The sequence below is a fragment of the Rhinatrema bivittatum genome, chromosome 2 (genome assembly GCF_901001135.1).
Source record: "Rhinatrema bivittatum chromosome 2, aRhiBiv1.1, whole genome shotgun sequence".
NCBI lineage: Eukaryota > Metazoa > Chordata > Amphibia > Gymnophiona > Rhinatrematidae > Rhinatrema > Rhinatrema bivittatum.
The window spans coordinates 596850465-596873612 of NC_042616.1; the positions used below are offsets into that span (position 1 = coordinate 596850465).

Genomic DNA, 23148 nt, shown 5'->3' on the forward strand with positions numbered 1-23148 from the left:
CGATAACTGGAAAGATCGGAACCGGTGTGCAAAACAGATTGCTTGTTCGTTCTTCACAGTGGGAAGAAGCAAGGAGAAGCAGCCTTGCAGGCGACTATTTATTTATTTTTATGTAGCAACATTCGATCTGAGATATCACATCGGTTTACATTCAGGTACTGTAGGCATTTCCCTATCCCCAGAGGGCTTACAATCTAGATTTGTACCTGAGGCAATGGAGGGTAAAGTGACTTGCCCAAGGTCACAAGGAGCGATGGCAGGACTCGAACCCTGGTCTCCTGGTTCGTAGCCCACTGATCTAACCACTTGGCTATTCCTCCTCCCTCATAGCCCGTTGGATCAAAGAAGTAATCAAGGCAGCCTACATAGAGGCAGGAAAGCCCTTAACACTACAGATTAAGGCTTATTCTATGAGGGCCCAGGCAGTTTCTTGGGGAGAAACCAAGCTGCTATCACCTGCCGAGATCTGTCGGGCGGCAACGTGGTCCTCCCTACACACCTTCTCCAGGTTCTGCCACCTGGATGTTCAGGCCCAAGAAGACGCAGACTTCACAAGAGCAGTACTAAGTGGGTCACGGGCAGCCTCCCGCCTTGTCTGGGAGTAGCTTTTGTACATCCCACTGGTCCTGAGTCCATCTGGCTACACGCTAGGAAATGGAGAAATTACTTACCTGATAATTTCGTTTTCCTTAGTGTAGACAGATGAACTCAGCATCCTGCCCACAGCTGCCTCAGAGAAGGAGGACCTCCGAAAGCGAACCTCAAGACTAAGCAAATAAGGGTAAGCCGCGGCCTACCCCTAGTTCAAGACACCCACAGTTTGTCCGGTGTCGCCATTAATTGGTTGAGTGCACTGGCGGTCTCCAGTTTTGAAATCAGTTGAACCAGTTCAATCAACTTTTAATCAAGTTATTTAAGCAAAGATATATCCACAATGGCTTTTCGAAGAGAATACTGAAGAGCTGAGGTTACTGCAGGGGTATATCTAGAGTGACGTCAGCTTTGAAATCTGACCCCGTCTCCCATCTGCTAGCAGAAGAGCACATAACCCACTGGTCCTGAGTCCATCCGTCTACACTAAGGAAAACGAAATTATCAGGTAAGTAATTTCTCCATTGTGTGAAGCTACAGACTTTATATTTGCTAATGTATTTGATTAATTTATGATACCAGTTTGCAATGAGTTATTTCTTATAGGTAGAATAAAGTTAACAGATTCAAGTAAATGAGAGAAGAGAAGAAAATCTGAGTTATAATAAAGCAGTTTCTCTAAATAATTGCTTACTTTTTGCAGACTGTGCCAGCTTGATGAAGAAATGTGTTCAGTGTCGTTCTGTAGTGGAACGGAGAGTGCCTTTCATTCTGTGCTGTGGAGGGAAAGGTGCAGAGGATGTTGATGATATAAGTAAGTAGAATGTAAGAACATTTTATCCTCTCATGTCAATCCCTGTTTCCCTGTCCTAAAAACTGGAACAATATTTAGTAAGGAAAAGGCAGAAAATATAGTTCCTGAACATACCCAGATCAGTCCAGACAAGCGGGTTTTACTCATCCCTACCAGCAGATGGAGGTAGAGAACAAAACTTTGGGCACTGCCACATATACGAGTGTGCCATCTGCAGTCCCTCAGTATTTCTCTCCCTCCAGCAGATGGTAGAGGTACACTAGCCCTGCAGTCCTGACTGACTGGATATTTTTAAGGAAGATTGCTCCCCAAGGTGACAGGCTCCTGCAGAAGGGGTCATCCCTCGGGTTGAGCCGGGCGAACGGAGGGTTGGATGCCCCTGGCAAGCTTCAGCCCGCGACCCCGGGACCACTGACAGCCAGTGGTCTGGTTTCCTCGGTGGGCCCGAAGCCTCTCTGCCTGCCCAGGACAGGGAAGTACCCTTACTTTTATTTTTGTGCTTTCCTGTGTGTCTGGGCCTTTAAATCTTTGTTGTAAAAAAAAAAAAAAAAAAAAGTCACCGGCAGCTGTCTGTTTTTGCAACAGCAGAAGCATGTGGCAGGCTGTGCGGCCTAGCAGGCCGAATGCAACAGCAGAAGCATGTGGCAGACTGTGCGGCCTAGCAGGCTGAATGCAACAGCAGAAGCATGTGGCAGACTGTGCGGCCTAGCAGGCTGAAATCCTTGGCGAGATCGTCGGGTCCAGGCCGGTCAGTAAGTGGGTGGATCGGGGGATCATTCGGAGGAAGGTGGTCCCAGTCGGGGCAGATTCACTCCGGTGGGGGCTGGCTGTTCTCTTGAATGAGCCGTGCGGTTTTCAGTCACGGCAGTGGGCCTGTTCACCGCACTGGTGGGAAATTCTTGGGGCAGTGCACCCTCTTCAGGGTTTGACAGCTGCCATGTGGTGCGCCCCTCCCCCTTGCGATCTGGGCTGCGGGAAAGCATGGCAAGCATAGGATTGCCTGTTTGGATTTTTAATTTGCTTTGCTTTATTTCTTGGTGCTTGTTATGAGAGACCTGCAGGCCTGTGGTAGCCCTTCGGTCGGCCTGAATGACCACCTCCTCTGCACGGAGTGTGCTGGAGGGGGAGTCTGAAAGGCAAGCAAAGCCACAGAAGCATTCGCGGACCGTGGCGGTGGCGCTGGGATCACAGGAGGGAGTGGCTATGGCCGCAGAAGTGGAGCCGGATAGGGGGGCTTTTTCCGGGGGTCCCTGCCACTCCTGTCTCCCACGGTTAGACTTAGGGAAAAAGGTCCGGATGTCTCGGGCCCTAGCAGCCCCAAGCGCCCTTCGGGGGCCCCAGGGGGGTTTTCACCCAAATTCGTACTTTTACTGCATGAGGCCTTACTGGCTAGGCAGGCAGGTAAGTGTGGTGTCACAGAAGGCCCGACGTGTTCTGCAAAGCGGGGGAAGGTCCCCCCCCTAAAGGTTCCAAGGGCCCGCGAACTCTGCCTCCTGAGGGACGGCTTTTACGCGATTGGAATCTGACTCGGAAGATTCGTACGAGTCTGAGGATGGGCTCTCCTCTGAGGCCGATCAGGATGGGGACCCGATTGGGGGTCCTCCTCTGGACCCAGAGGACTCTAAAACTGAACAGGGGACCTTGGAGGGTCCGGAGGCTGATGTCGATGATACACGAGTGATCCGGCTTTTCAAGAGAGAGGAGCTTCGCCTGCTTATACCTTAGGTGTTGGAGGAGCTGGTGATTAAGCTCACTTGTAGGATTCAGAGGCTGAAGGGGCTAATTCAGTTCTGGATGGCCTACGGAGACCCCCCAGTGCTTTTCCAACACCGAAGAAAATCCAGGAAATTGATCAACCGAGAGTGGGATTCCCCCCCGACTCGGGTCTGCGAGTTGGCAGAACGATATCCAAGCTTTATCTGCTTTTGCGGGACCATCTGGACGTTCTCAAGGTCCCGAAGGTGGATGTGGCAGTTTCGGCAGTCACTGAAAAGACCTCTATTCCGGTGGCCGAAGCTTCCGCTCTGAAAGATGTTCAGGATCAGAAGTTGGAAGTACATCTCAAGCGAGCTTTTGATGTCCGGGGGCTCGGCCTGCGAGCGGCGGTATGTGCAAGTCTGTGCAGCGAGCCTGTTTGTGTTGAATCCAGAAGCCGCAGGAGCAGTCGGCCTTCGGGACTCTGTCCCCAGTCCAGGCGGCCCGCCTAGAGGCGGGAGTTGCCTATGGCGTGGATGCCTTGTAGGACCTGGTGAGAACCACAGCCCGCGCTATGGTGTTGGTGGTGGCGCCCAGACGACACTTGTGGCTATGCAACTGGTCAGCGGATCTGTCATCAAAATCGCAGCTCTGTAATCTGCCCTTTCAGGGGAAACTGCTGTTCGGTGAGGACCTCGATCATCTGATGAAGTCGCTGGAAGAGACAAAGGGCAATAGGCTGCCAGAGGATCGAAAGTCTGGCCGGAAACCTTTCTCTTCTCTGCCTCGCTTTCGGGAGTCCAGTTGTTTTCATCAGACAAGGCCCTCGGGGGAGCCTCGGCCCCAAGACAGTCCTTGCATAGGCAACAGTCCTTTCGAGGGGCTGGAAGGTCATCTAAGGCGTATCCACCCAGGGTGCGGATGGCAATAAGTCCTCACAATGAGATCTGGCAGGTCTACTCTTCTCTGGTAATCAGGGGCAGGCTGGCCCGGTTCTACGGGGAGTGAACCAAGATCACTTCTGACCAGTGGGTGTTGAGCGTGGTGAGAAACGGCTACACTTTAGAATTTTCTCGCCCACTACAGTCGGTCTTTCTGGAGTCGCGTTGTCTTTCCCGAAGCAAGCGGGCAGCGGTCCAGGAAACGCTTCAGTGGTGGTTTAGTCTAGAGACAGTTGTACCGGTGCCAGTGTCCGAACAGGGACAAGGCAGATATTCCATCTATTTCGTGGTGCCCAAGAAGGAAGGCATGTTCCAACCTATCCTAGACCTCAAAGTCAACCAGAGTTTGAAGGTACTACATTTTCGGATGGAGACGTTGCGCACCGTAATTATGGCAGTATGGGGAGGAGAGTTTTTGGCGTCTCTGGATCTCACCATGGCTTACCTGCATATCCCCATCAGTCAGGAGCACCAGAGGTTTCTCAGATTCGTGGTTCTGGGACAGCACTATCAGTTTCAAGCACTGCCTTTTGGGCTGGCCACCGCCTCACGGACCTTTACAAAGGTGATGGTGGTAGTGGTGGCAGCGCTGCGACAGGAGGGATTGCTGGTGCACCCGTACTTGGACGATTGGCTGATAACGGGCGAAGTCACTAGATAAATGTGTGCAGTCCGTGGACAGAGTTCGGTCGCTCCTGGAATCTCTAGATTGGGCTATCAATGTGCAGAAGAGCCATCTGGTCCCATCCCATTCCCTCGAATACTTGGGAGCCCTTTTAGACACCCAGCGGAGCAGAGTGTTTCTTACAGACGACAGGGTGAACAAAATTCAGGGGCAGATAGCATATCTGCTTCGTCTACAGGTGCCGAAGGTCTGGGATTATTTACGGGTCCTGGGCTCTGCAGAGAGCCTTGTTGTCCCGATGGAATCCTCTGTCGCAGCAAGATTTTCTGCCGCTGGCTCTGACAGAGTCGGCCAGGGCCAGTCTGGCCAGGTGGATTACGCAGAACAATCTGGAGAAGGGGATGCCTCTTGAGGACCTGAATTGGGTGGTAGTAACCACGGATGTAAGTCTTTGGGGCTGGGGGGAAGTTTATCTGGGCGGGTCTGCTCAGGGCCTTTAGTCGACGTCAGAACAGACATGGTCCATCAATCGCTTGGAGACGAGAGCGGTGCGCCGAGCTCTGGAACAGTTTCTACCCTTGGTCCAAGATCGGATGGTGCGAGTTTTCTCGGACATTTCAACCACGGTGGCTTGTATCAACTGCCAGGGGGGAACCAAGAGTCCCATGGTAGCGCAGGAGACTCACCTGCTGTTCGAGTGGGCAGAGCTTCATCTCGAAGAAATTGCCGCTTCCCACGTCGCAGGAGTCAACAACGTCCAGGCGGATTACCTCAGCTGGCAGCAGTTGGATCCGGGGGAGTGGTAACTCTCTCAGAGAGCCTGGGAAGCTTCTCTGCGAACGGTGGGGAACCCCGCAGTTCGATCTCATGGCAACGAGTCTCAATACCAAGATGCAAAGGTTCTTCAGCCGCTGGAGGGATTCCGGGGCGGTGGGGCTAGATGCCCTGGTATGTCCGTGGCCGACTGGAGTCGTCCTGTATGTCTTTCCTCCGTGGCCGCTGATAGCAAAGGTACTCAGGTGTGTAGAGGGCCACGCGGGATCAGTGATTCTGGTGGTTCCGGAATGGCCTCGCTGTCCGTGGTTCGTGGATCTGGTGCAGCTGGCAGTGAACGGACTGCTATGCCTGACCCATTTACGGATCTCCTGCGTCAGGGTCCTATATTTTCCGATCGGGAGGATCGATTTTGTCTCACGGCCTGGCTTTTGAGAGGAGGCAATTGCACATGAGGGGGTATTCGGAACCAGTAATTACCACGCTGCTCCAAGCGAGACGTCCTGCTACCTCTTTAGCCTATTCCAGGGTATGGAAGGTGTTTGAGACCTGGTGTGGACAACAGGGATTGGACCCTCTTCAGGTGTCTGTGTCCCATATTTTGTCTTTTTTGCAGGTGGGTTGATCCAGAGGATTAGCCCATAGTTCCCTTCGCATCCAGGTTTCCGCTTTGGGTTGCCTCAGAGGGAGAGTCCAGGGGAAGGCCTTGGCATCCCATCCAGATGTGGTACATTTTCTACGAGGCGTCAAACATCTCCATCCACCTCTGCGTCGTATTTGCCTGGAATGGAGTCTTAATCTCATGCTACAGGTCCTTTGCGAGGAGCCGTTCGAGCCTCTGAATCGGGTATCTTTGAAGATCCTGACTCTGTAGACTGTCTTTTTGGTAGCTATCTGTTCAGCTAGAAGGATTTCAGAATGCAGGCGCTTTCGTGCTGTGATCGTTTCTCCGGATATCGTCCGATATGATGTCCTTGCGTACGGTACCTTCGTTTCTTCCTAAGGTGGTGTTGGTTTTTAATGTAAACCAATCAGTGGAGTTGCCCGGGTTTCTGGATTGGGCTCAGGATCCCTCGATGGGACAAGAACTTCACCTTTTGGATGTGAGATGGGTAGTATTACGTTACTTGAAAGTCACTAACGCTTTTCGTCGTTCTGATCATTTGTTTGTCCTGTTCGGGGGAGCAAAAAAGGGCGAAAAGGTGTCTAAGGCTTCTTAGTCTCTTTCAACCAATGAGACAATCTCTGCAACTTATGTATCAAAAGGAAGAGCGGTTTCAGTGGGTCTTAGAGCACATTCGACTCGAGCTCAGGCGATATCCTGGGCTGAGTGTCAGCTGGTGTCTCCCCTAGAGATCTGTAGAGCCGCGGTGTGGTCTTCATTGCACACTTTTACCAAGCATTACCATTTGGATGTGCGGGCACCGGAGACTGCCCCTTTTGGAGAGAGTGTTCTTCGAGCGGGTCTCTCGTGTTCCCGTCCAGTGTAAGAAGGCTTTGGTACATCCTGCTTGTCTGGACTGATCTGGGTATGTTCAGGAAAGAAAAATTGGTTATTACCTGCTAATTTTCATTCCTGTAATACCACAGATCAGTCCAGAGTCCCGCCCTGAGGATCTCTGCCGAAAGACTGCTTGGTCTACTGCTGTATTTATTTGCAAAGTAGATTTGCCATTTTTTGGCTTCAATTTCTAGGTTTAGCGTTTCTTCATGGTTATCTAGTTGGTCAGGGGTATCCATGTTGGGAGCTTCATTTGCTCTTTATTTTTTCTTATCTTGGCTTCAGTATCTATTAATACTGAGGGGACTGCAGGTGACACTCGTATATGTGGCAGTGCCCAAAGTTTTGTACTCTACCTCCATCTGCTGGTAGGGATGAATAAAACCCGCTTGTCTGGACTGATCTGTAGTATTACAGGAACGAAAATTAGCAGGTAATAACCAATTTTCCTTTATGCATATGTCTTTTGAACCAACTGAATGGATATGATGATCTATGCACTTTTTTACAGAAGTATCTACTGACTGTTTATAAGTATACTTTGGCTCAGAGTTTGGAGGACTATGTGTCTTTGCTCTGCTGGAAGTCTATTCTGTGGTATTTGCTGTAATTGTTATACTAGTTATAGGGCTGTGGCGTTCTGCCAGCTATTTTTTCAACCTGAGAGCTTTTATTTTGAAGTTACTATATTCTGCATCCAAAGCAAAGTCTGTACCATAGAGCTGAAAGAGCATCCTCTTGCTGAGCTGGTAAGAGATGCTGTCTGCATTAGTCTACTTGTACATTTCTTGACAGTGTTCCCATTTCTATAACGTAGTCAGTAAATTATTTGAAGGGAGGAGGTGGACAAACAAAAGTTAACTTTTTCCCAAAGTATGATGGTGACTGAGGCCATGGCAACTTCCAGCTAGATTGCAGCTCAAGAAAAGAGTTAAATCTGGCTGGCAGAATTTAAAACTTGCAAAAATCTTGCAAAAAAATCAAAAACTTGGCACAGTTTTGGATTTCATATTCATCTTATATATAAAAGTATTTTCATCACCTATCACTGTTATATCTGTTTCAGTTTTGCTTTTTTTTATGAAAAGGCTTCTGTTAGTAAAACGTCTTTGTAAGTAATGATACTTTCTTGTTTGCATGACTGCTTTGTGATTTTTAGCATCTGTCTGCTATCCGTCTGTTTAAAATCCTGTTTACTCATTTAAGCCCTGCACAGTGAAAACAGAACATTTTTATTCTCTGAAATGTTTTTCTTATGTTCTAGCAGGTGGAAACATTCCAGCTTTACAAAAGGACAAGGACAATACCAATGTCAATGCAGATGTACAGAAACTACAGCAGCAGTTACAGGACATCAAGGAGCAGGTAGGGGGTCGCTCTTCCTTTAATAGTGAACATTTAAGTAAAGGAAAGTAGAGAAAAATGACTTCATACTGAAAGAAAACATTTTAGATTTCATTTCTCATTACTTATTTTTGGTGGTAGAAGAGCTTGGTAGAAGTAATATTATTCATTTGAGTTGTTTTATCAATTATTACAATAATCTCATCACAAAAAAAGCTTACTACAATATATATTTGATCTTTCAGTGATCACCAAACAATGTCCTGTCTTCAAAACAGTTTATTCCATTCTGTACCTATGGAGCAAATTCTTGGAATAGTAGTGATAAAAGAAATGGCAGCGTCATTGAATTGAATCATACATATTTAAGAATATAAATCATTACCTTGTTGTCTTTGAAATTTGTGCTTGCATGTAATCTACAGTGGCTATAGTAAATCTATTCCCCCCCTTGAACATTTTTCACATTTGTCAGTGTTAGATACACTGGATTTGCAGTCAGAGCCCTGACCTCAAGCCAATAAAAAGTCTATGGCATGGCACAAAGATTGCTATTCATCAGCACAATCCAAGGAACATGATAGAGCTTGAACAGTTTTGTAAAGAAGAATGGTCTAATATTAGCAAATCTAGATGCAAAATTGGTGGAGACCTATCCCAACAGGTTTATAGCTGTAATTGCTGCCAAAGGTACTACCACCAAGCACTGATTCTGGTTTTCGTTTATGCCTATATCCTTAGTCTCCCCCACCCCTAACACATTTTTGGTCATGAAAGGAGTTGAGTGGAAAAAAACCCCCCTCCTCATTTAAATGCATGCAAATCTACCTTTTTCTTCCTTAGCCACTCCAGTGTAGCTTTGGCTGTGTGCTTTGAGTCCTTGTCATACTGAAGAACTTCATCCTAGTTTGTGTTCTTGCAGAGGGCAGTAGGTTTTCTTCAAGGACTTTTTTGTACTTTTTTTCCATTCATTGTCTCTTCTGTCCTGATAAGTGCCCCAGTCCTTGCTGGTCCGGAGAATTGATGGACCAGAGGCAGCATGGATTCACCAGAGGAAGATCCTGTCAGACAAATCTGATTGACTTTTTTGACTGGGTAACCAAGGAATTGGATAGAGGAAGAGCGCTCGATATCATATACTTGGATTTCAGCAAAGCTTTTGATACGGTTCCGCACAGGAGACTGGTGAATAAAACGAGAAGCTTGGGAGTGAGTGCCGAGGTGGTGACCTGGATTGCAAATTGGTTGACGGACAGAAGACAATGTGTGATGGTAAATGGAACCTTCTCTGAAGAGAGAGCGGTTTTTAAGTGGTGTACCGCAAGGATCGGTGTTGGGACCGGTCCTGTTCAATATCTTTGTGAGCGACATTGCGGACGGGATAGAAGGTAAGGTTTGTCTTTTTGCGGATGACACTAAGATCTGCAACAGAGTGGACACGCCGGAAGGAGTGGAGAGAATGAGACGGGATCTAAGGAAACTGGAAGAGTGGTCGAAGATATGGCAGCTGAGATTCAATGCCAAGAAGTGCAAAGTCATGCATATGGGGAGTGGAAATCCAAATGAACTGTATTCGATGGGGGGGGAAAGGCTGATGTGCACGGAGCAGGAGAGGGACCTTGGGGTGATGGTGTCTAATGATCTGAAGTCGGCGAAACAATGCGACAAGGCGATAGCTAAAGCCAGAAGAATGCTGGGCTGCATAGAGAGAGGAATATCGAGTAAGAAAAGGGAAGTGATTATTCCCTTGTACAGGTCCTTGGTGAGGCCTCACCTGGAGTACTGTGTTCAGTTCTGGAGACCGTACCTTCAAAAAGACAAAGACAAGATGGAGGCGGTACAGAGAAGGGCGACCAGGAAGGTGGAGGATCTTCATCGGATGACGTACGAGGAGAGATTGAAGAATCTAAATATGTACACCCTGGAGGAAAGGAGGAGCAGAGGTGATATGATACAGACTTTCAGATACTTGAAAGGTGTTAATGATCAAAAGACAACGACAAACCTTTTCCTAAGGAAAAAAATCAGCAGAACCAGGGGTCACGATTTGAAGCTCCAGGGAGGAAGATTCAGAACCAATGTCAGGAAGTATTTCTTCACGGAGAGGGTGGTGGATGCCTGGAATGCCCTTCCGGAGGATGTGGTGAAGACCAGAACTGTGAAGGACTTCAAAGGGGCGTGGGATAAACACTGTGGATCCATAAAGTCAAGAGGCTGCCAATGAAGAGTGGGTGACTCGCCAGAATGATGGCTACTGCCTGGAGTCAATACCCTTATTAAATAAACATACACAGGCTTGACTCCAACATCGCTCTAAGCTTCAACAGCAAGAGGAAATGTGGAAAAAAGGATTCACACTCACAAAGAGGGGAGTAGCTGGCTTGTTACAGCGGTTACTACCCCAAATCAAATAAGCCTGATACTTCACTTTCAATGCATATACAGCATAGTTCTCTGATTCAACGGCAGGGGAGAAGAAAAACTGATACTTCACACATCCAGCAGAGCTCTCTGCTTCAACGGCAGGGGAGAAGAAAAGAGGGTTCGCACTCACAAAGCGGGGAGTAGCTGGCTTGTTACGGCGGTTACTACCCCAAACCAAATGGGCCTGATACTTCACTTTCGATGCACATCCAGCATGGCTCTATGCTTCAACGGCATGGGAGAAGACTTATACGTCACGCATATCCAGCATAGCTCCCTGCTTCAACGGCAGGGGAGAAGAAAAACAACCAATAAGGGCTAATAACATAGTCTGGGTAAAACAAATAAGCATGGGTGCAGCTTGCTTATTGTGGCGGCTACTACCCCAAACTAATCAAGCTAGATATTTCACTTGGATGCAGCTCCATCACTGCTCTCTACATTAAAGGTGGGGATGGAAGGGAAATAGAACCAAGAGCTAAGAGAAACAGATAAGTATGAGAGAAAATATGTGTGAAGCTTGCTGGGCAGACTAGATGGGCCATTTGGTCTTCTTCTGCCGTCATTTCTATGTTTCTATGTTTCTATGATGAGAAACATCCCTGTAACATGCTGCTGCCACCACCATGCTTCACAGTAGGGATGGTGTTCTCTGGGTGATGTGCTGTGTTGGGTTAGTACCAAAAGTAATACTTTGCATTCAGGGAAACAAAAGTTATATTTCCTAGCGTGTAGCAGATGGATTCAGGACCAATGGGTATAGTGTGCTCCTGATAGCTATTTCAGTGCTATAATTACATCTAAATCCTTTTGCATATGGTAAGCATTAGTTTCCTCCAAAATGTTTGCTATCTCCACAGACACTGCCTTCTCAATTAACTTACCAACCAAAGGAATATTCGAGATTAGATAATAATGGCCAATAATCAGTGGATCTAAAATCTTTTTTAAAGAAGAGAATGGATCTTGGCTTGCTTCAGTTGAGTTGGTAGTTACCGTAAACTAAGACTAACAATAGGCAGAAGATATTTCACAAAAGACAACTCAGGTTTCTTGACTAGCTTAGTAAGGAAGAGAAATTGCCTAGAAGATTAAATATTTTCTCCAGTCCCACAGAATTAAAAGACATTTGACTTATTGCCGATATAATAATATAGTAAGTGACAGCAGATAAAGACCAAAAAGGTCCATCCAGTCTACCCAGCAAGCTTTTTTTTTTTTTAGGGTAGTAGCAACTGTTTCAATTTGTCATCTGTTGCTTCAGGCATATGACTGAAGAAGGGAGGAGGAGGAAAATCTAACCATATCTTTTAAACCTTTTCCTTAAAAAATTTAGCAAATGATTCTGCTGGAAAAGTAATATCAGCCATAGCAGAATCATTGGAACAAGTAGAAAATTGTGAGACAAGTTTAAAAAGCTGTCTTGGTCAATTAATGGCATCCTGCAGTTTCCTAGAAAAATACATTTTTTTTGCACGCTTAACTTCTAAACGGTAATAGTCAGTAGCTAATTTACACAAGGACCAATTATATTCAGACTTATCTTTTCTCCATTACCTCTCTAAATGACAAAGTTGTTTTTTAAAGTTCTGCTTGGACATGATACCACAGTTTAGAGAGTCCCATACTTAAAATGATAAATAGAAGGGGCCACAGAATCAAGAGCATCCTTCAATATTGTATTCCATTTGAGAATTTAGGGGTAATCAAAATTAGCAGCAAAATGATCAATTTTAGATGTTAAGACAGTCAAGTGTTAAGACCGCAGTTGACTAAAATTTGGAGCAATATGGAGAGTTCATAGGTGAAACAAAAGTTGAAAAACTTGTACAGCACATTCATTTAGAAGATCATATGATCTTACAGATGAACTGCTTAATACCCAGAGCAACCATCAAAAAAAAAAAAAGGGCACCCTGAGACTAGGATAGTTGTAAGCTTCATCTTCTTAAGAGATTGTTTTATACTGCAAGAATCAAAATGGTGGAATAGAAAGTTGTCCTTTTACAGTTGGATGAGTTCATAGATAATGAAAATATCATGGACTATTCTAGCTTAGATTTTAGGAGCTCATCTCAGGAGATAACCATTTTAGGGGTCATAAGGGCAATGATTTCATTTATTTTTATATCTACTGCATTATCAACATTACTGTTCTAGGCAGAGATTCTCAACTGGTGTGCCATGAAATGTTGACCTCTTGCAGAGGGAAGACTGGGGGGAGGGGGGGCAGATCACCTCAGCTGCTGCCAGCAGCAAAGTCTTGCTGTCTCTCTTCTCCAGTCCCCTGTACCATAGCCACCTACCAGCAGTAGGAATCAGTGAGAAATGTTCCATCTGTTCCGCTGCCAGCTTCTCTCTGAAGTTGGATCCGCAGGTGGCTCTGTAGTCTCATGAGATTGTCTGCCCCCGTGCAGCTCTGACTTCAGAGGGAAGCTGGCAGAGGAGATAGTGGCAGCAGGTAAACAGTGCTGCTTGCTAGTTTCCTCTTTCTAGCTGGAGGGCTTCCCCAGGGTGGGGGGGCAATGGGAAGAAAAGATGGTAGTAATATCAGGAGGATGGGAAAATGGTTCTAATGCCAGGGGGTGGGGAAGGGAGAATAAGATGGGGCTTGCAAAAATAAATAAATAAATGAAAGGGGGGGGGGGGTTAGCAAGAAAAGTTATGTCAGTGTCCTGATAGTGAAGGGAAATGGTGATGCCAGAGATCAGGAAGAAGGGAAGGTGATGGTGTACCATAACAAAGTGAACCCAGTACTGGGTGTACCACAATATTAAAAAGGTTGGGAATTACTGTTCTAGTATAATTAAAATGTGTCACACACAGACAACAATCATGTAGTAAATCTTACAGCATCCAAAATTCACACCCCTCCCCCACCTCAACTCATGTCTAACCTTCATCCTTTCTGTTTAAAACAATCAGCAATAAACATAAGTCACCAAGCCATTTTATCTCAGATTAAAAGCTTTTCTAAAAAGCCATGTTTTTAGACTTTTTTTTTTTAATCCCTGGCAAGAGTCATTTGGGTCACCTTAGAGGCTTAATTTTGATTCTTATATCCAAGCTGGACATTTTATTCCATTTAAAGTTTTATTGATTACCATCAATACATGAAACAGGCATATAAACATTCATAAACAACAATGAAATAGAGTAGTATGATACATACTCAAAGACATATAACCAAATTATACAGGTTTATTGTACCCTGTACCCTAATACCCCCCCCCCCCCCCCACCCCCCCACAACCAACTCTTCGCACAAAGAATCCAGTCTAAAGATAAGCCTTGGTAGCTTATCCTGAAAGAGATCACACAACATTAAACATCCAGCGAATACAATTCACCCTCAATTTGACTATGGGACTATATGAGACGTTTATACACAAGCTCCAACGTTGACTGATGACCACACTACAAAGGATTGCCAAACACAATCAAATCTAGACAATGAACCATTCCTAATTGCTGTCAATTTTTCTGTATGATATACTCTCTGGAGCCTTCCTTGAATTGAAAGCTTGTTAGGAACCACTGGTAGATGCCATTTATAAGCTATTTCTCCTTTTGCAGCCAGCAAGTTTGTGCTATATCTCAGAAATTAACTGATTTGGAATCCCCAACAATAACAGTTTAGGGTCCCGCACCACCGTCTGCCCCGTTAATAACCAAAAAATGAAATTTCAGCCCATAGCCCCTGTATGCGGGGGCACCCCCACCATATGTGAAAGAATGTTCCCGTAGCTCCTCATCCCCTCCAACACGCTTCCGAGATCATTGGGAACATCCTATGAAGCTTAACCGGGGTCAAATACCACTGCTATAAAATCTTGTAACCACATCTCCATTATGGCAGCTGAAATCAAACTTTTCTTCTCAGATAGAAAACACTGATCCCATTCTGCAACTTCTAGTGGTCTTCCCAGATCTCATTCCCGAGTCTTAATGTGAGAAGGTTTATTCTTCAAATCACCATTAAAATACCATAAATTTTGGAATGGGTCTGTGGAACGTATTCGCTTGGTCATAGAAGCCCTCAAAAAGTGTCTTGCCTTCTCTAAGATCTAAGACCACCCTCTTCTGATTTACAAAGTGCAATAATTGAACTAATGCAAATGTATCTCTATGCACCAAAGAATAATTGTCCTGAATTTCTTGAATGGGTAACACCCCTTGTCCTCCCCATACCTGTTCCACTCTGGTTAACCCCAAAGACACCCATCGAGAACTAGAAACGACATCTGTGCCCGGTGGTAACTCCTTAAGAAACAAGGAAGAGCGATAAACAAAATTCTGCTCCCCAGTCAAAACAGGTCTCCACTTATTCCAGACCTCCAAGGTAGTACGAGAGTAGGGTGATACAGCATGTTACCTGCACCTCCCCCCCCCCTCCCCCCAACCAGACTGTCGTATGAAGGGAGAATTTCCCATCTCAACTCCTTTCTATCTCAATCCAGGGTGTACCCCTTTTAAGTCTGTGCCAATTAAGGATTGCTCTAAATTGGGAAGCAGAAAAATATCACTCTAAATTGAGTACCCCCCCAGTCCACCCTTCAGTTTGTCTAAATAAAGTGACTCCCTGCTTCCAGATGAAACTAAATATCTTTTTCTGCCATATTTTCAGTAGCTTATTTGGTGCAGCAATTGGGAGATTTTGAAAAAAAATAGCTAAATCTAGATAAAACATTCATTTTCACAGTTGAAATATTACCCATCCAAGAGAGTTCCAAAAAATCCCACTTATCAAGGTCACTAAAAATATTCTTAACCAGAATATCATAGTTCAAATGGAACAACTGATCCCCCTCTGGAACAATCCCCACCCCTAGGTATTTCACCCATTCCTTAGCAACCCTGAAGGGAAAGAGAGTACTCAATCATTGAATATAGTCTGCAGAACCTATGTTCAAAATCTTGGACTTATCCTCATTCACTTTGAACTCAGATACCAGGCTAAAACTACACTTTTCCCCCAAGAGCAGCCATAAGGATTCTTCAGGGGATCCCAAGGTAAACAGAATATTATTGGCAAATAATATAATTTTATAGGCACGGTTTCCAAACTGAATTTCTCTAATTCTCCCTTCCCTCCATATCTGTTCAGCAAATGGTTCCAGAGATAGGGCAAATAAAAATGGAGATAGCGGACACCCCTGTCAAGTTTCCCTTTTCATGTCAAAAGAGTCAGTATACCCCCTAATGATCTTAAAACATGCCCTAGGATGTGAGTATAGTTTCTGTATCCATGTTAGAAAAATTTCAACTAGGTTCTAAATTTATAAGACCCAAAACAAATAGGACCAATTAACACGAGCGAAGGCCTTTTCAGTGTCCACCGCCAATAACACTGCTGGCATACCCAGTTTCCTTGCCCTGTACATCAGATTAAGGACCCTGAGTCCTGAGTGATCTTCATGTATCAGGGTCCGGGCACCTAAACCTAATCTGTTGGCTAAATCTTTGGCCAGTATCTTCAGATCAATATTTATAAGGGAAATAGAGCGATAAGAGCCATATAACATAGCATTACAACCTGCTTTAGCTAGAATGGTGATACCCGCTACATTTGCATTCACTGAGATTGTCCCTTACCCACTGAGAGAGTTGAACATGCCCACCAATGGACCAACCAGAATTGACTGAAAGGTTTTATAAAATTTGGCTGTGTAGCCATCTAGTCTGGGTGACTTGCTCAACTTCAGGTCTTTAATGACTTGCACTATTTCTTCCGCCCTAATATCACCATTAAGAAGGTCTCTACACTCTTCAGCAACAAGATGTTCTGAAGATACTCTTTCATTCCCACCTCATTCATGCCCTCCTCATTAAAGTATTATTCCTTGTAAAATGTAGTAAAAAGCTGCCCAATACTAGTAGAATCATACAAATATTTCCTGTCCCTATCCTTAATTTTCATGACCTGGTTCTGTGTGGCTCTCTTCTTCAACCTTTTGGCCAGCAATCTTCCTGATTTATTCCCAAACTCGAAAAAAAATTCTGTTTAGAGAAATCCAAGTGATGAGCAAACTTGGCAAACTCTAGTGTGCGTAAGTTCTGTCTTGCCCGTTCTAGTTTCCCCCATATAGTCGAATCAGATGTTTTCTTACGTAAAACTTCCCACTTAGCTTTATTTTTGTAACAAAGCCAATGGGTGCCCTCCTTCTCTTTCTTAGCAAATAAGACTCTAGAAATAAATTTACCTCTTACTACAGCTTTCATGCATTCCCATAAAGTGACTGGATTACAGTCAGGAGTCCCATTATCTACAAAATATTCTTGTATCTCTTTCACCAATTGTTCTACAAAATCTGCATCACCCAGCAAACTATCATTCAGCCACCAGAATTTCCAGCCTACACAGTCTGGGGAGACATGAAAGGATACCCATATACGGGCATGATCTGATCAGGTAATATTACCTGTTCCCACCTCTGTGGTCCCATCTACCAGGGTTTTATCTATTAAGAAATAGTCCGGACTAGAATAAAATTGATGGACTCTAGAAAAAAAGTATAATTGTGAGATGTCTGATTATGTTAAACGCCAAATATCCACTAATCCCCCTTTCTAGTATTGGGAGATGTTAATCTTTAGCTTATTTCAGATTATGTTCTTGTGTTTGGGGGGAGACTGGTGTGGTGATTATTGATGGCATCATTCTTCATAGTGGAGACTGGCCCCTGCAGGGAATGGTGGGATGCAAAGGGGAGGTGAGGGTTAGGTCAGGGTGGTATTGTACAGGGAGTGTTGGGTGGTCTCCTGATTCTGGATGAGATCCTGCAGAGATCCATGTGGGTTTCAGCATGGAGTAAAAGGTATCAGTGGTTTTTTGCCATATGTGCTTTGATACTTACTATGGGAACACTAAAGGTTGTATCAATAGATACTAAAGGGCTCAACTCTCCTGGCAAGAGAAGCTTACTTTTTCAGGAAATGGTGCATTTACAGGCATCGGTGGTCTTTTGCCAGGAAACCCACCTTAGAATGTACAATGAAGGGTACTTAGGTCTCAACATTTCCCTCAGTTATATTTGGCTTCTGCTACACTACGACACAAATATTGTGGGGTGGGACTACTATTCTCAAAACATATAGTGGTTGATGTTAAGACTACTTTAAAAGATGAAAGGAGATTTATAGTGGTAAAGCTGATTGTTCATAACACACTGTTTACCACAGTAAATATCTATGCTCCCAGTTGCGGGGCAAGGTCCGTTTTTGAATAAGATCTTTAAGTTGTGGTGGATTAGGCAAAGAGTCATTTAATTATTGGAGGGGATTTCAATATTACTCTTTACCCATACCTAGATAATTCCAAAAGGGAAGCTGTGGGATCCAGGACTTCCCAGGTAGCCCTGAAATACATGTTATATTTAAGTAAACCGAACTGCTGCACTCAGTGATAAAGCACTGCAAGAACGGAAAAATGTCCAGTCGATGTCTCTTCAGTCTTTTGCCTCCGTTCGCCAGTCTCTGCCATCTGGATGGCATCACCACAGTGTCTGTGGGAAAATTACCCAAGGGTGTCACCAAGGTCCTATGAGCCCTTTCCAACTGCACCTTGAGAGATTCATCAGCCTGTTCAGCCATTTCCAGAATTGACATGCAAATACTTTCTACTACCTCGAAACAGTTCTCATACTTGCACTCTTGGGAACCCCCCCCCCCCTGAATCTGAGGTTAGCTGTCTGCATTTGGTTTTCCAAATCTTCAAGGCAATCTTGAAGCTCTGCCTGCATAGCATTCATTTTATCATGTGCCTCATGGAAATGCGTCAGCTCTGCTGCACAGTCATCCAGCCTGGACTCTGCCTCCTCCACACGGCACCCCAAGTCGAGCAGATCATTTCTGATCTCAGCCACGGAGCCAACAATGTCTTCCTTTATTGCAAGCATATCACCTCAGAGCTCCCAAAACCATTGTTGGAATTCTCTACGAGTGGGAGCCTCCCCCGCATCTGCTAATGCCACTTCATTTTCAGCTTCCAACTCTAGGCCTGCATGGAGCTCCTTGTGGTCTGGGCCCTCCCATCCTCATGCAGACATGCCAGAGTAAGAGGTCTGCCTCAGGTCGGAATTTTTCTTCTGAGTCGTCATTGGAGGAATATTTAAACACTCTCTCCCTGCAGCAGCTACAAAAAATCAGCGAAACAGTTCGCTATTAATGAGGAATGTTAGTATATCGGTTTGGGAGCTGCCGCTTCAAGCAGCCATTACCTGGGATGATGTCTCTTCCTCCTCAAGCTGGACATTTTCAATTAAATTTTACTTCAGTCTACTGGAATATGAAATTGACAGACACTTTATTTTTGTCTCCTTCTGGATCACTACTTGGGAACTGTAAGTTAGGTAGCTGAATAAGTCTGAATATACTGAACTTTGTCTACTTTCCATGTAACCTGTTGTGTTAATATACTTCAGCCACCGAGATTTGGATGGAATTTTTTCTGGTAATATGGAGTCTGCAACAAATGATTTTTAATTTAAAAGAGTGAATTCAACTAATATAAAACTTTAATAGTGCATCATGAAGCCTGGCTCCTCAGGTTTGAAGTATCTTCACCTTCTGTAACTCCTTCAGGATCAGCTACTCCAGATTTCTTCACATCACCCAGACTTGACTCCACAGCTGCCTCTCTTCCTCGTTATTGTGCCCAGTGCTGTCTCTCCCCAGCTCTTTCATCCTCCCACATGTCTCTTTCCTTATCTTCAAACGCCACCCAGGTTTTCTCTCTCCCTAGCCTCAACCCCTCTCCTCCAAGTTCTTTCCCCAGTTCTTCCCACCCCAAGGCTCCCCCCCCCAGTGTTTTCTCTCTCTCTAGCTCTCTTCCTCCCCCCTCCCGACTTGTCTTCCCCTCCCTAGGCTTGACCCCCATCAGTTCTCTTGGCCCCCCCTCCTCCTCAGATCAAACCACAGCTTTTATCCCCTCCAACTTTGATCCCATTACTGCTCACTCTCTTCTTCCCTCCCTCCCTCCCTTCTCCCTTCCCTCCCTTCTCCCTGCCCCGTTTACACCCCACCGCACTGATACTCCCTCATGGCACACGTCACCTGATCACGCTGAACAACATTTGCTGTCTCCCTCCTGGCAAACACATCCCATTGGCAAACACATCCCAACTCCTCTGCACTGGCAATCACTCTCTCTCTCTCTCTCTCTCTCTCCCGGCAGATAAATCCTAACTCCTCGCAAGCGAAACTCTCCCTCCCAGCAGGCTAGATCTCACCATACTACCTCCATCCCATTGATGCTGCTGTATCTTCCAGCACACTCAGGCCAAATCCTACAGTCTCTTCTTTCCAGGCCATGTGGCTCAGAGCTGCTCTTCTAGGTCTGTGTACTCAAAAGATCCAGTTTTAGGAATTCTGTGCCAGAGGGGAATTCTGCGCGAAACCTGTACTGCACAGTCACGCAGGAATAAACATTTCTGTGTGAAATTATTTTTCCAGGTACAGTGCATTGCTTCCTTTTTAAGTAATTACTTTTATAAGAAAATGGATCTTATGAAGAATCTACTCTCAACTCAAGCAACTAAGAACTCCCGTCAGGGTAATCAACAACCTTTGACATCTCAATAATGTTCTCTCTTTTTTTTTAATGAGGCAGGTTTTATTTACCTTGGTTTTATTTACCTTGGTCATTCTTTTGTTATCTCAGTGTTAATCTCTCTTTTGCCTTCTCTCCATTCCAAGTTGCATTTTATCCCTGTTTTATTGTAACTGCTACCTTATTCTTCTATCACTTGTTAATGTTTTTAAGTTATTAAGTATTTATTCTGTCACACCTTGTTATTTGTAAACCGGCATGATGCGACTCCCATCGCGAATGCCGGTATATAAGAAATTTAAATAAATAAATAAATAAATAATAAATGTTTTAATATATTTTCCTGAAAGCAAGATATTTAAAGTGTATATAAATGGGTCTTTGCCCGATACTCTTTATATGTAGTGAAAATGACACACCCTTGTGGGTTGTTATGCAAATTTTGTGAAACAGTGCAAAAAGTCATGATCAATTCCTGCTCAGAACATTTATAGTTATCACTTTAAAAAAGCAGTTAACTTCATAACATCAAATCTTGTATCTCAGAATATACATTTTTACAAAAGTCCAAAGAACTTGTCAGGGTGTCCTATTGTCTGTTAAGGTCCCATTATACTCCACCACGCGCTGTAGCTCGGCTGCCGATACTAAGCACAACTGTTTTGATTGAAATTCTCTCGCAATTGGTATCAACTTAACACTGAATACTGGCATGGCTTCCAGCATTAAGTACATTTTTCTATACCGAGTTTTGCAATGTGCAAAACAATCCAACATATAATACTGAATAATGTTTAAAGATATGCGTGCCTGTGGAGTTGATAACAGACTTGTTTGACAAGAATAAACCATACGTATACCTTGCTGTTCACTGACTGATGTCATTCTATCGCGTTCTTTCACACAGTAGCCTCTGAGGCAGCTCCGTTGGTGAGCGAAACTTGGCCAGAGTCAGGCAAGATCTAATTAAAAGTTATTTTATACACCGATCCTCTTCTTCGTTTTCTATTTTCTGATAAGACATACACCCTGAACTTTTATCATATTTGCTGTAGATAAGTATAGAAAAATAAATGGTGCTTTTAACTAGTAAACTGATCCAAAAATATATCTGCAGCAAGTGATCTTGATCACTTCAGGGATTCTTCAGGTACATCATTTGATTTTTCTGTATGGCTTCTCAGAGAAGTGGTGTAAAGGGCTGAACCATTACTATTTTATGCAGCATGATTTATACATGAATTTTTCTGTGTGCCTCACACATTCTTATGTTTTGCTACAGACAATGTGTCCTGTGTGTTTGGATCGCCTGAAGAATATGATCTTCCTTTGTGGTCATGGGACTTGCCAGCTCTGTGGAGACCGAATGAGTGAATGCCCTATCTGCCGCAAAGGCATAGAACGAAGGATTTTATTGTACTAAATCAGAATTACTTTGTCTTCTTGAACTTAACAAACTTAGTGCTGTCTTGATCATCAGATCTCCATAAGCTTTAAAGGCAGTTGACTTTTTTTTATTTTTTTGCTCTTATGAAGGCATCTCTAATGTTGCACTTTTACTAAATTCTTACTGCATAAAAATTTGAGCACCCAAAGGGCAGTATTTAAAGAATTAAAAGTTCTAGTTTTACAGCCTAGGATAAAATAAGCTAAAGTTAAGATAGTTTGTCTCTAAAATTGCAATGTCATCTTTGTATTCATTTCAGTTTTTAAAGTATTTTGCTTAAATCTTTATATATCACCTGCTCTGAAGTCTGTCTTTTACACATAAAGAGCAGTGTGTGTACATAGTTGACAGCTCTCCATATTTTAGAACAAGGGTGGTAATGCCAGTCCTCAAGAGCCACATACAGGCCTGTTTTAAGTATATCCATAATGAATATGCATGAGATGTTTGCACGCATTGCCTCTATTTTATGTAAATATTTCTCATGCATATTCATTGTGGATATCTTTAAAACCAGACCTGTTTGTGACCATTGATGACCTGAGTTGGCCACCCCTGTTTTAGAAGGATCCTTTGGTTTTAGAAGAAAATTGAGTGGTTTTCCACATTTTATGTCTTAAGCTTCCTAAATCAAGTACATTTCAGTGTGAGGTTTAGACATTTCCCTTTTTTCATACCTAAATCTCCCCAAAGAGGCTTGTTATATTCCAATATGTTTAGAAACAACTACAACTGTTGTTGCGTAGTAGAAGAGGCAATATTTATTGGATGCAGTCTTTGTAACATGTATTAGTATATTATGAATTACCCATTCATGTTTATGTATAATTTAAAGAAAAAAATCCTGCATTGTTTTTTTGTTGTGGATTGTTACCAGCAATGTATCAGAATAATTCTTGGGTTTAGTTTATTAAAAAAAAAATTCTCCATGTGTATTAATTGAATGGTCTGTCTTTATTTTACTAAACATGACATTTTTTTCTTATTATGAATCGTTGAGGTCATCTGACAAAGGAATAAATGCTTTCATCTCTTTGCTTCTGAGATGCATTGTCTGCAACTGAAGATGTGAGACTAGGGGATTGGGTGTCTAAATGGCAGATGAAATTTATTGTGCACAAGTGCAACATGATGTATATGGGGAAGAATAATCCAATCTCGAATTCTCTGTTAGGTGTCACTACCCAGAAAAAGTTCTTGGAGTCATTGTGGACAATACTTTGAAATCCTTTGTTCAGTGTGCAGTGGCGCAGTCCAAAAAAAAAAAAAAAAAGTAGAATGTGTTAGGTATTATAAGGAAAGGAATAGAAAATAAAATGGAAGCTATCATAATGCCTCTATCAATCCATGATGTGACTGCACTTGAGCATTGTGTACATCTCAAAAATGTACAGCAGCAGTGGAAAGGGTACAGAGAATGATAAAGGGGATGAAACTGTTCC

At 44.0% G+C, this 23148-nt stretch overlaps 1 protein-coding gene across 2 annotated transcripts in view; it reads left to right on the top strand.

Annotated features, from left to right (window-relative positions):
• MIB1 (mindbomb E3 ubiquitin protein ligase 1) overlaps positions 1-22641 on the top strand; it is a 331151-nt gene extending 308510 nt beyond the window's left edge. The window contains exons 19-21 of one of the 2 annotated variants that reach the window (XM_029591112.1): positions 1295-1405; positions 8209-8306; positions 21542-22641. In XM_029591112.1, coding sequence (XP_029446972.1) covers positions 1295-1405; positions 8209-8306; positions 21542-21682 — 350 coding nt within the window. In that variant the 3' untranslated portion in view covers positions 21683-22641. Of the gene's footprint in view, positions 1-1294; positions 1406-8205; positions 8307-21541 lie in introns of both variants that reach the window. The other variant, XM_029591111.1, reaches the window with a different exon arrangement.
• The last annotated feature ends 507 nt before the right edge of the window (positions 22642-23148 follow it).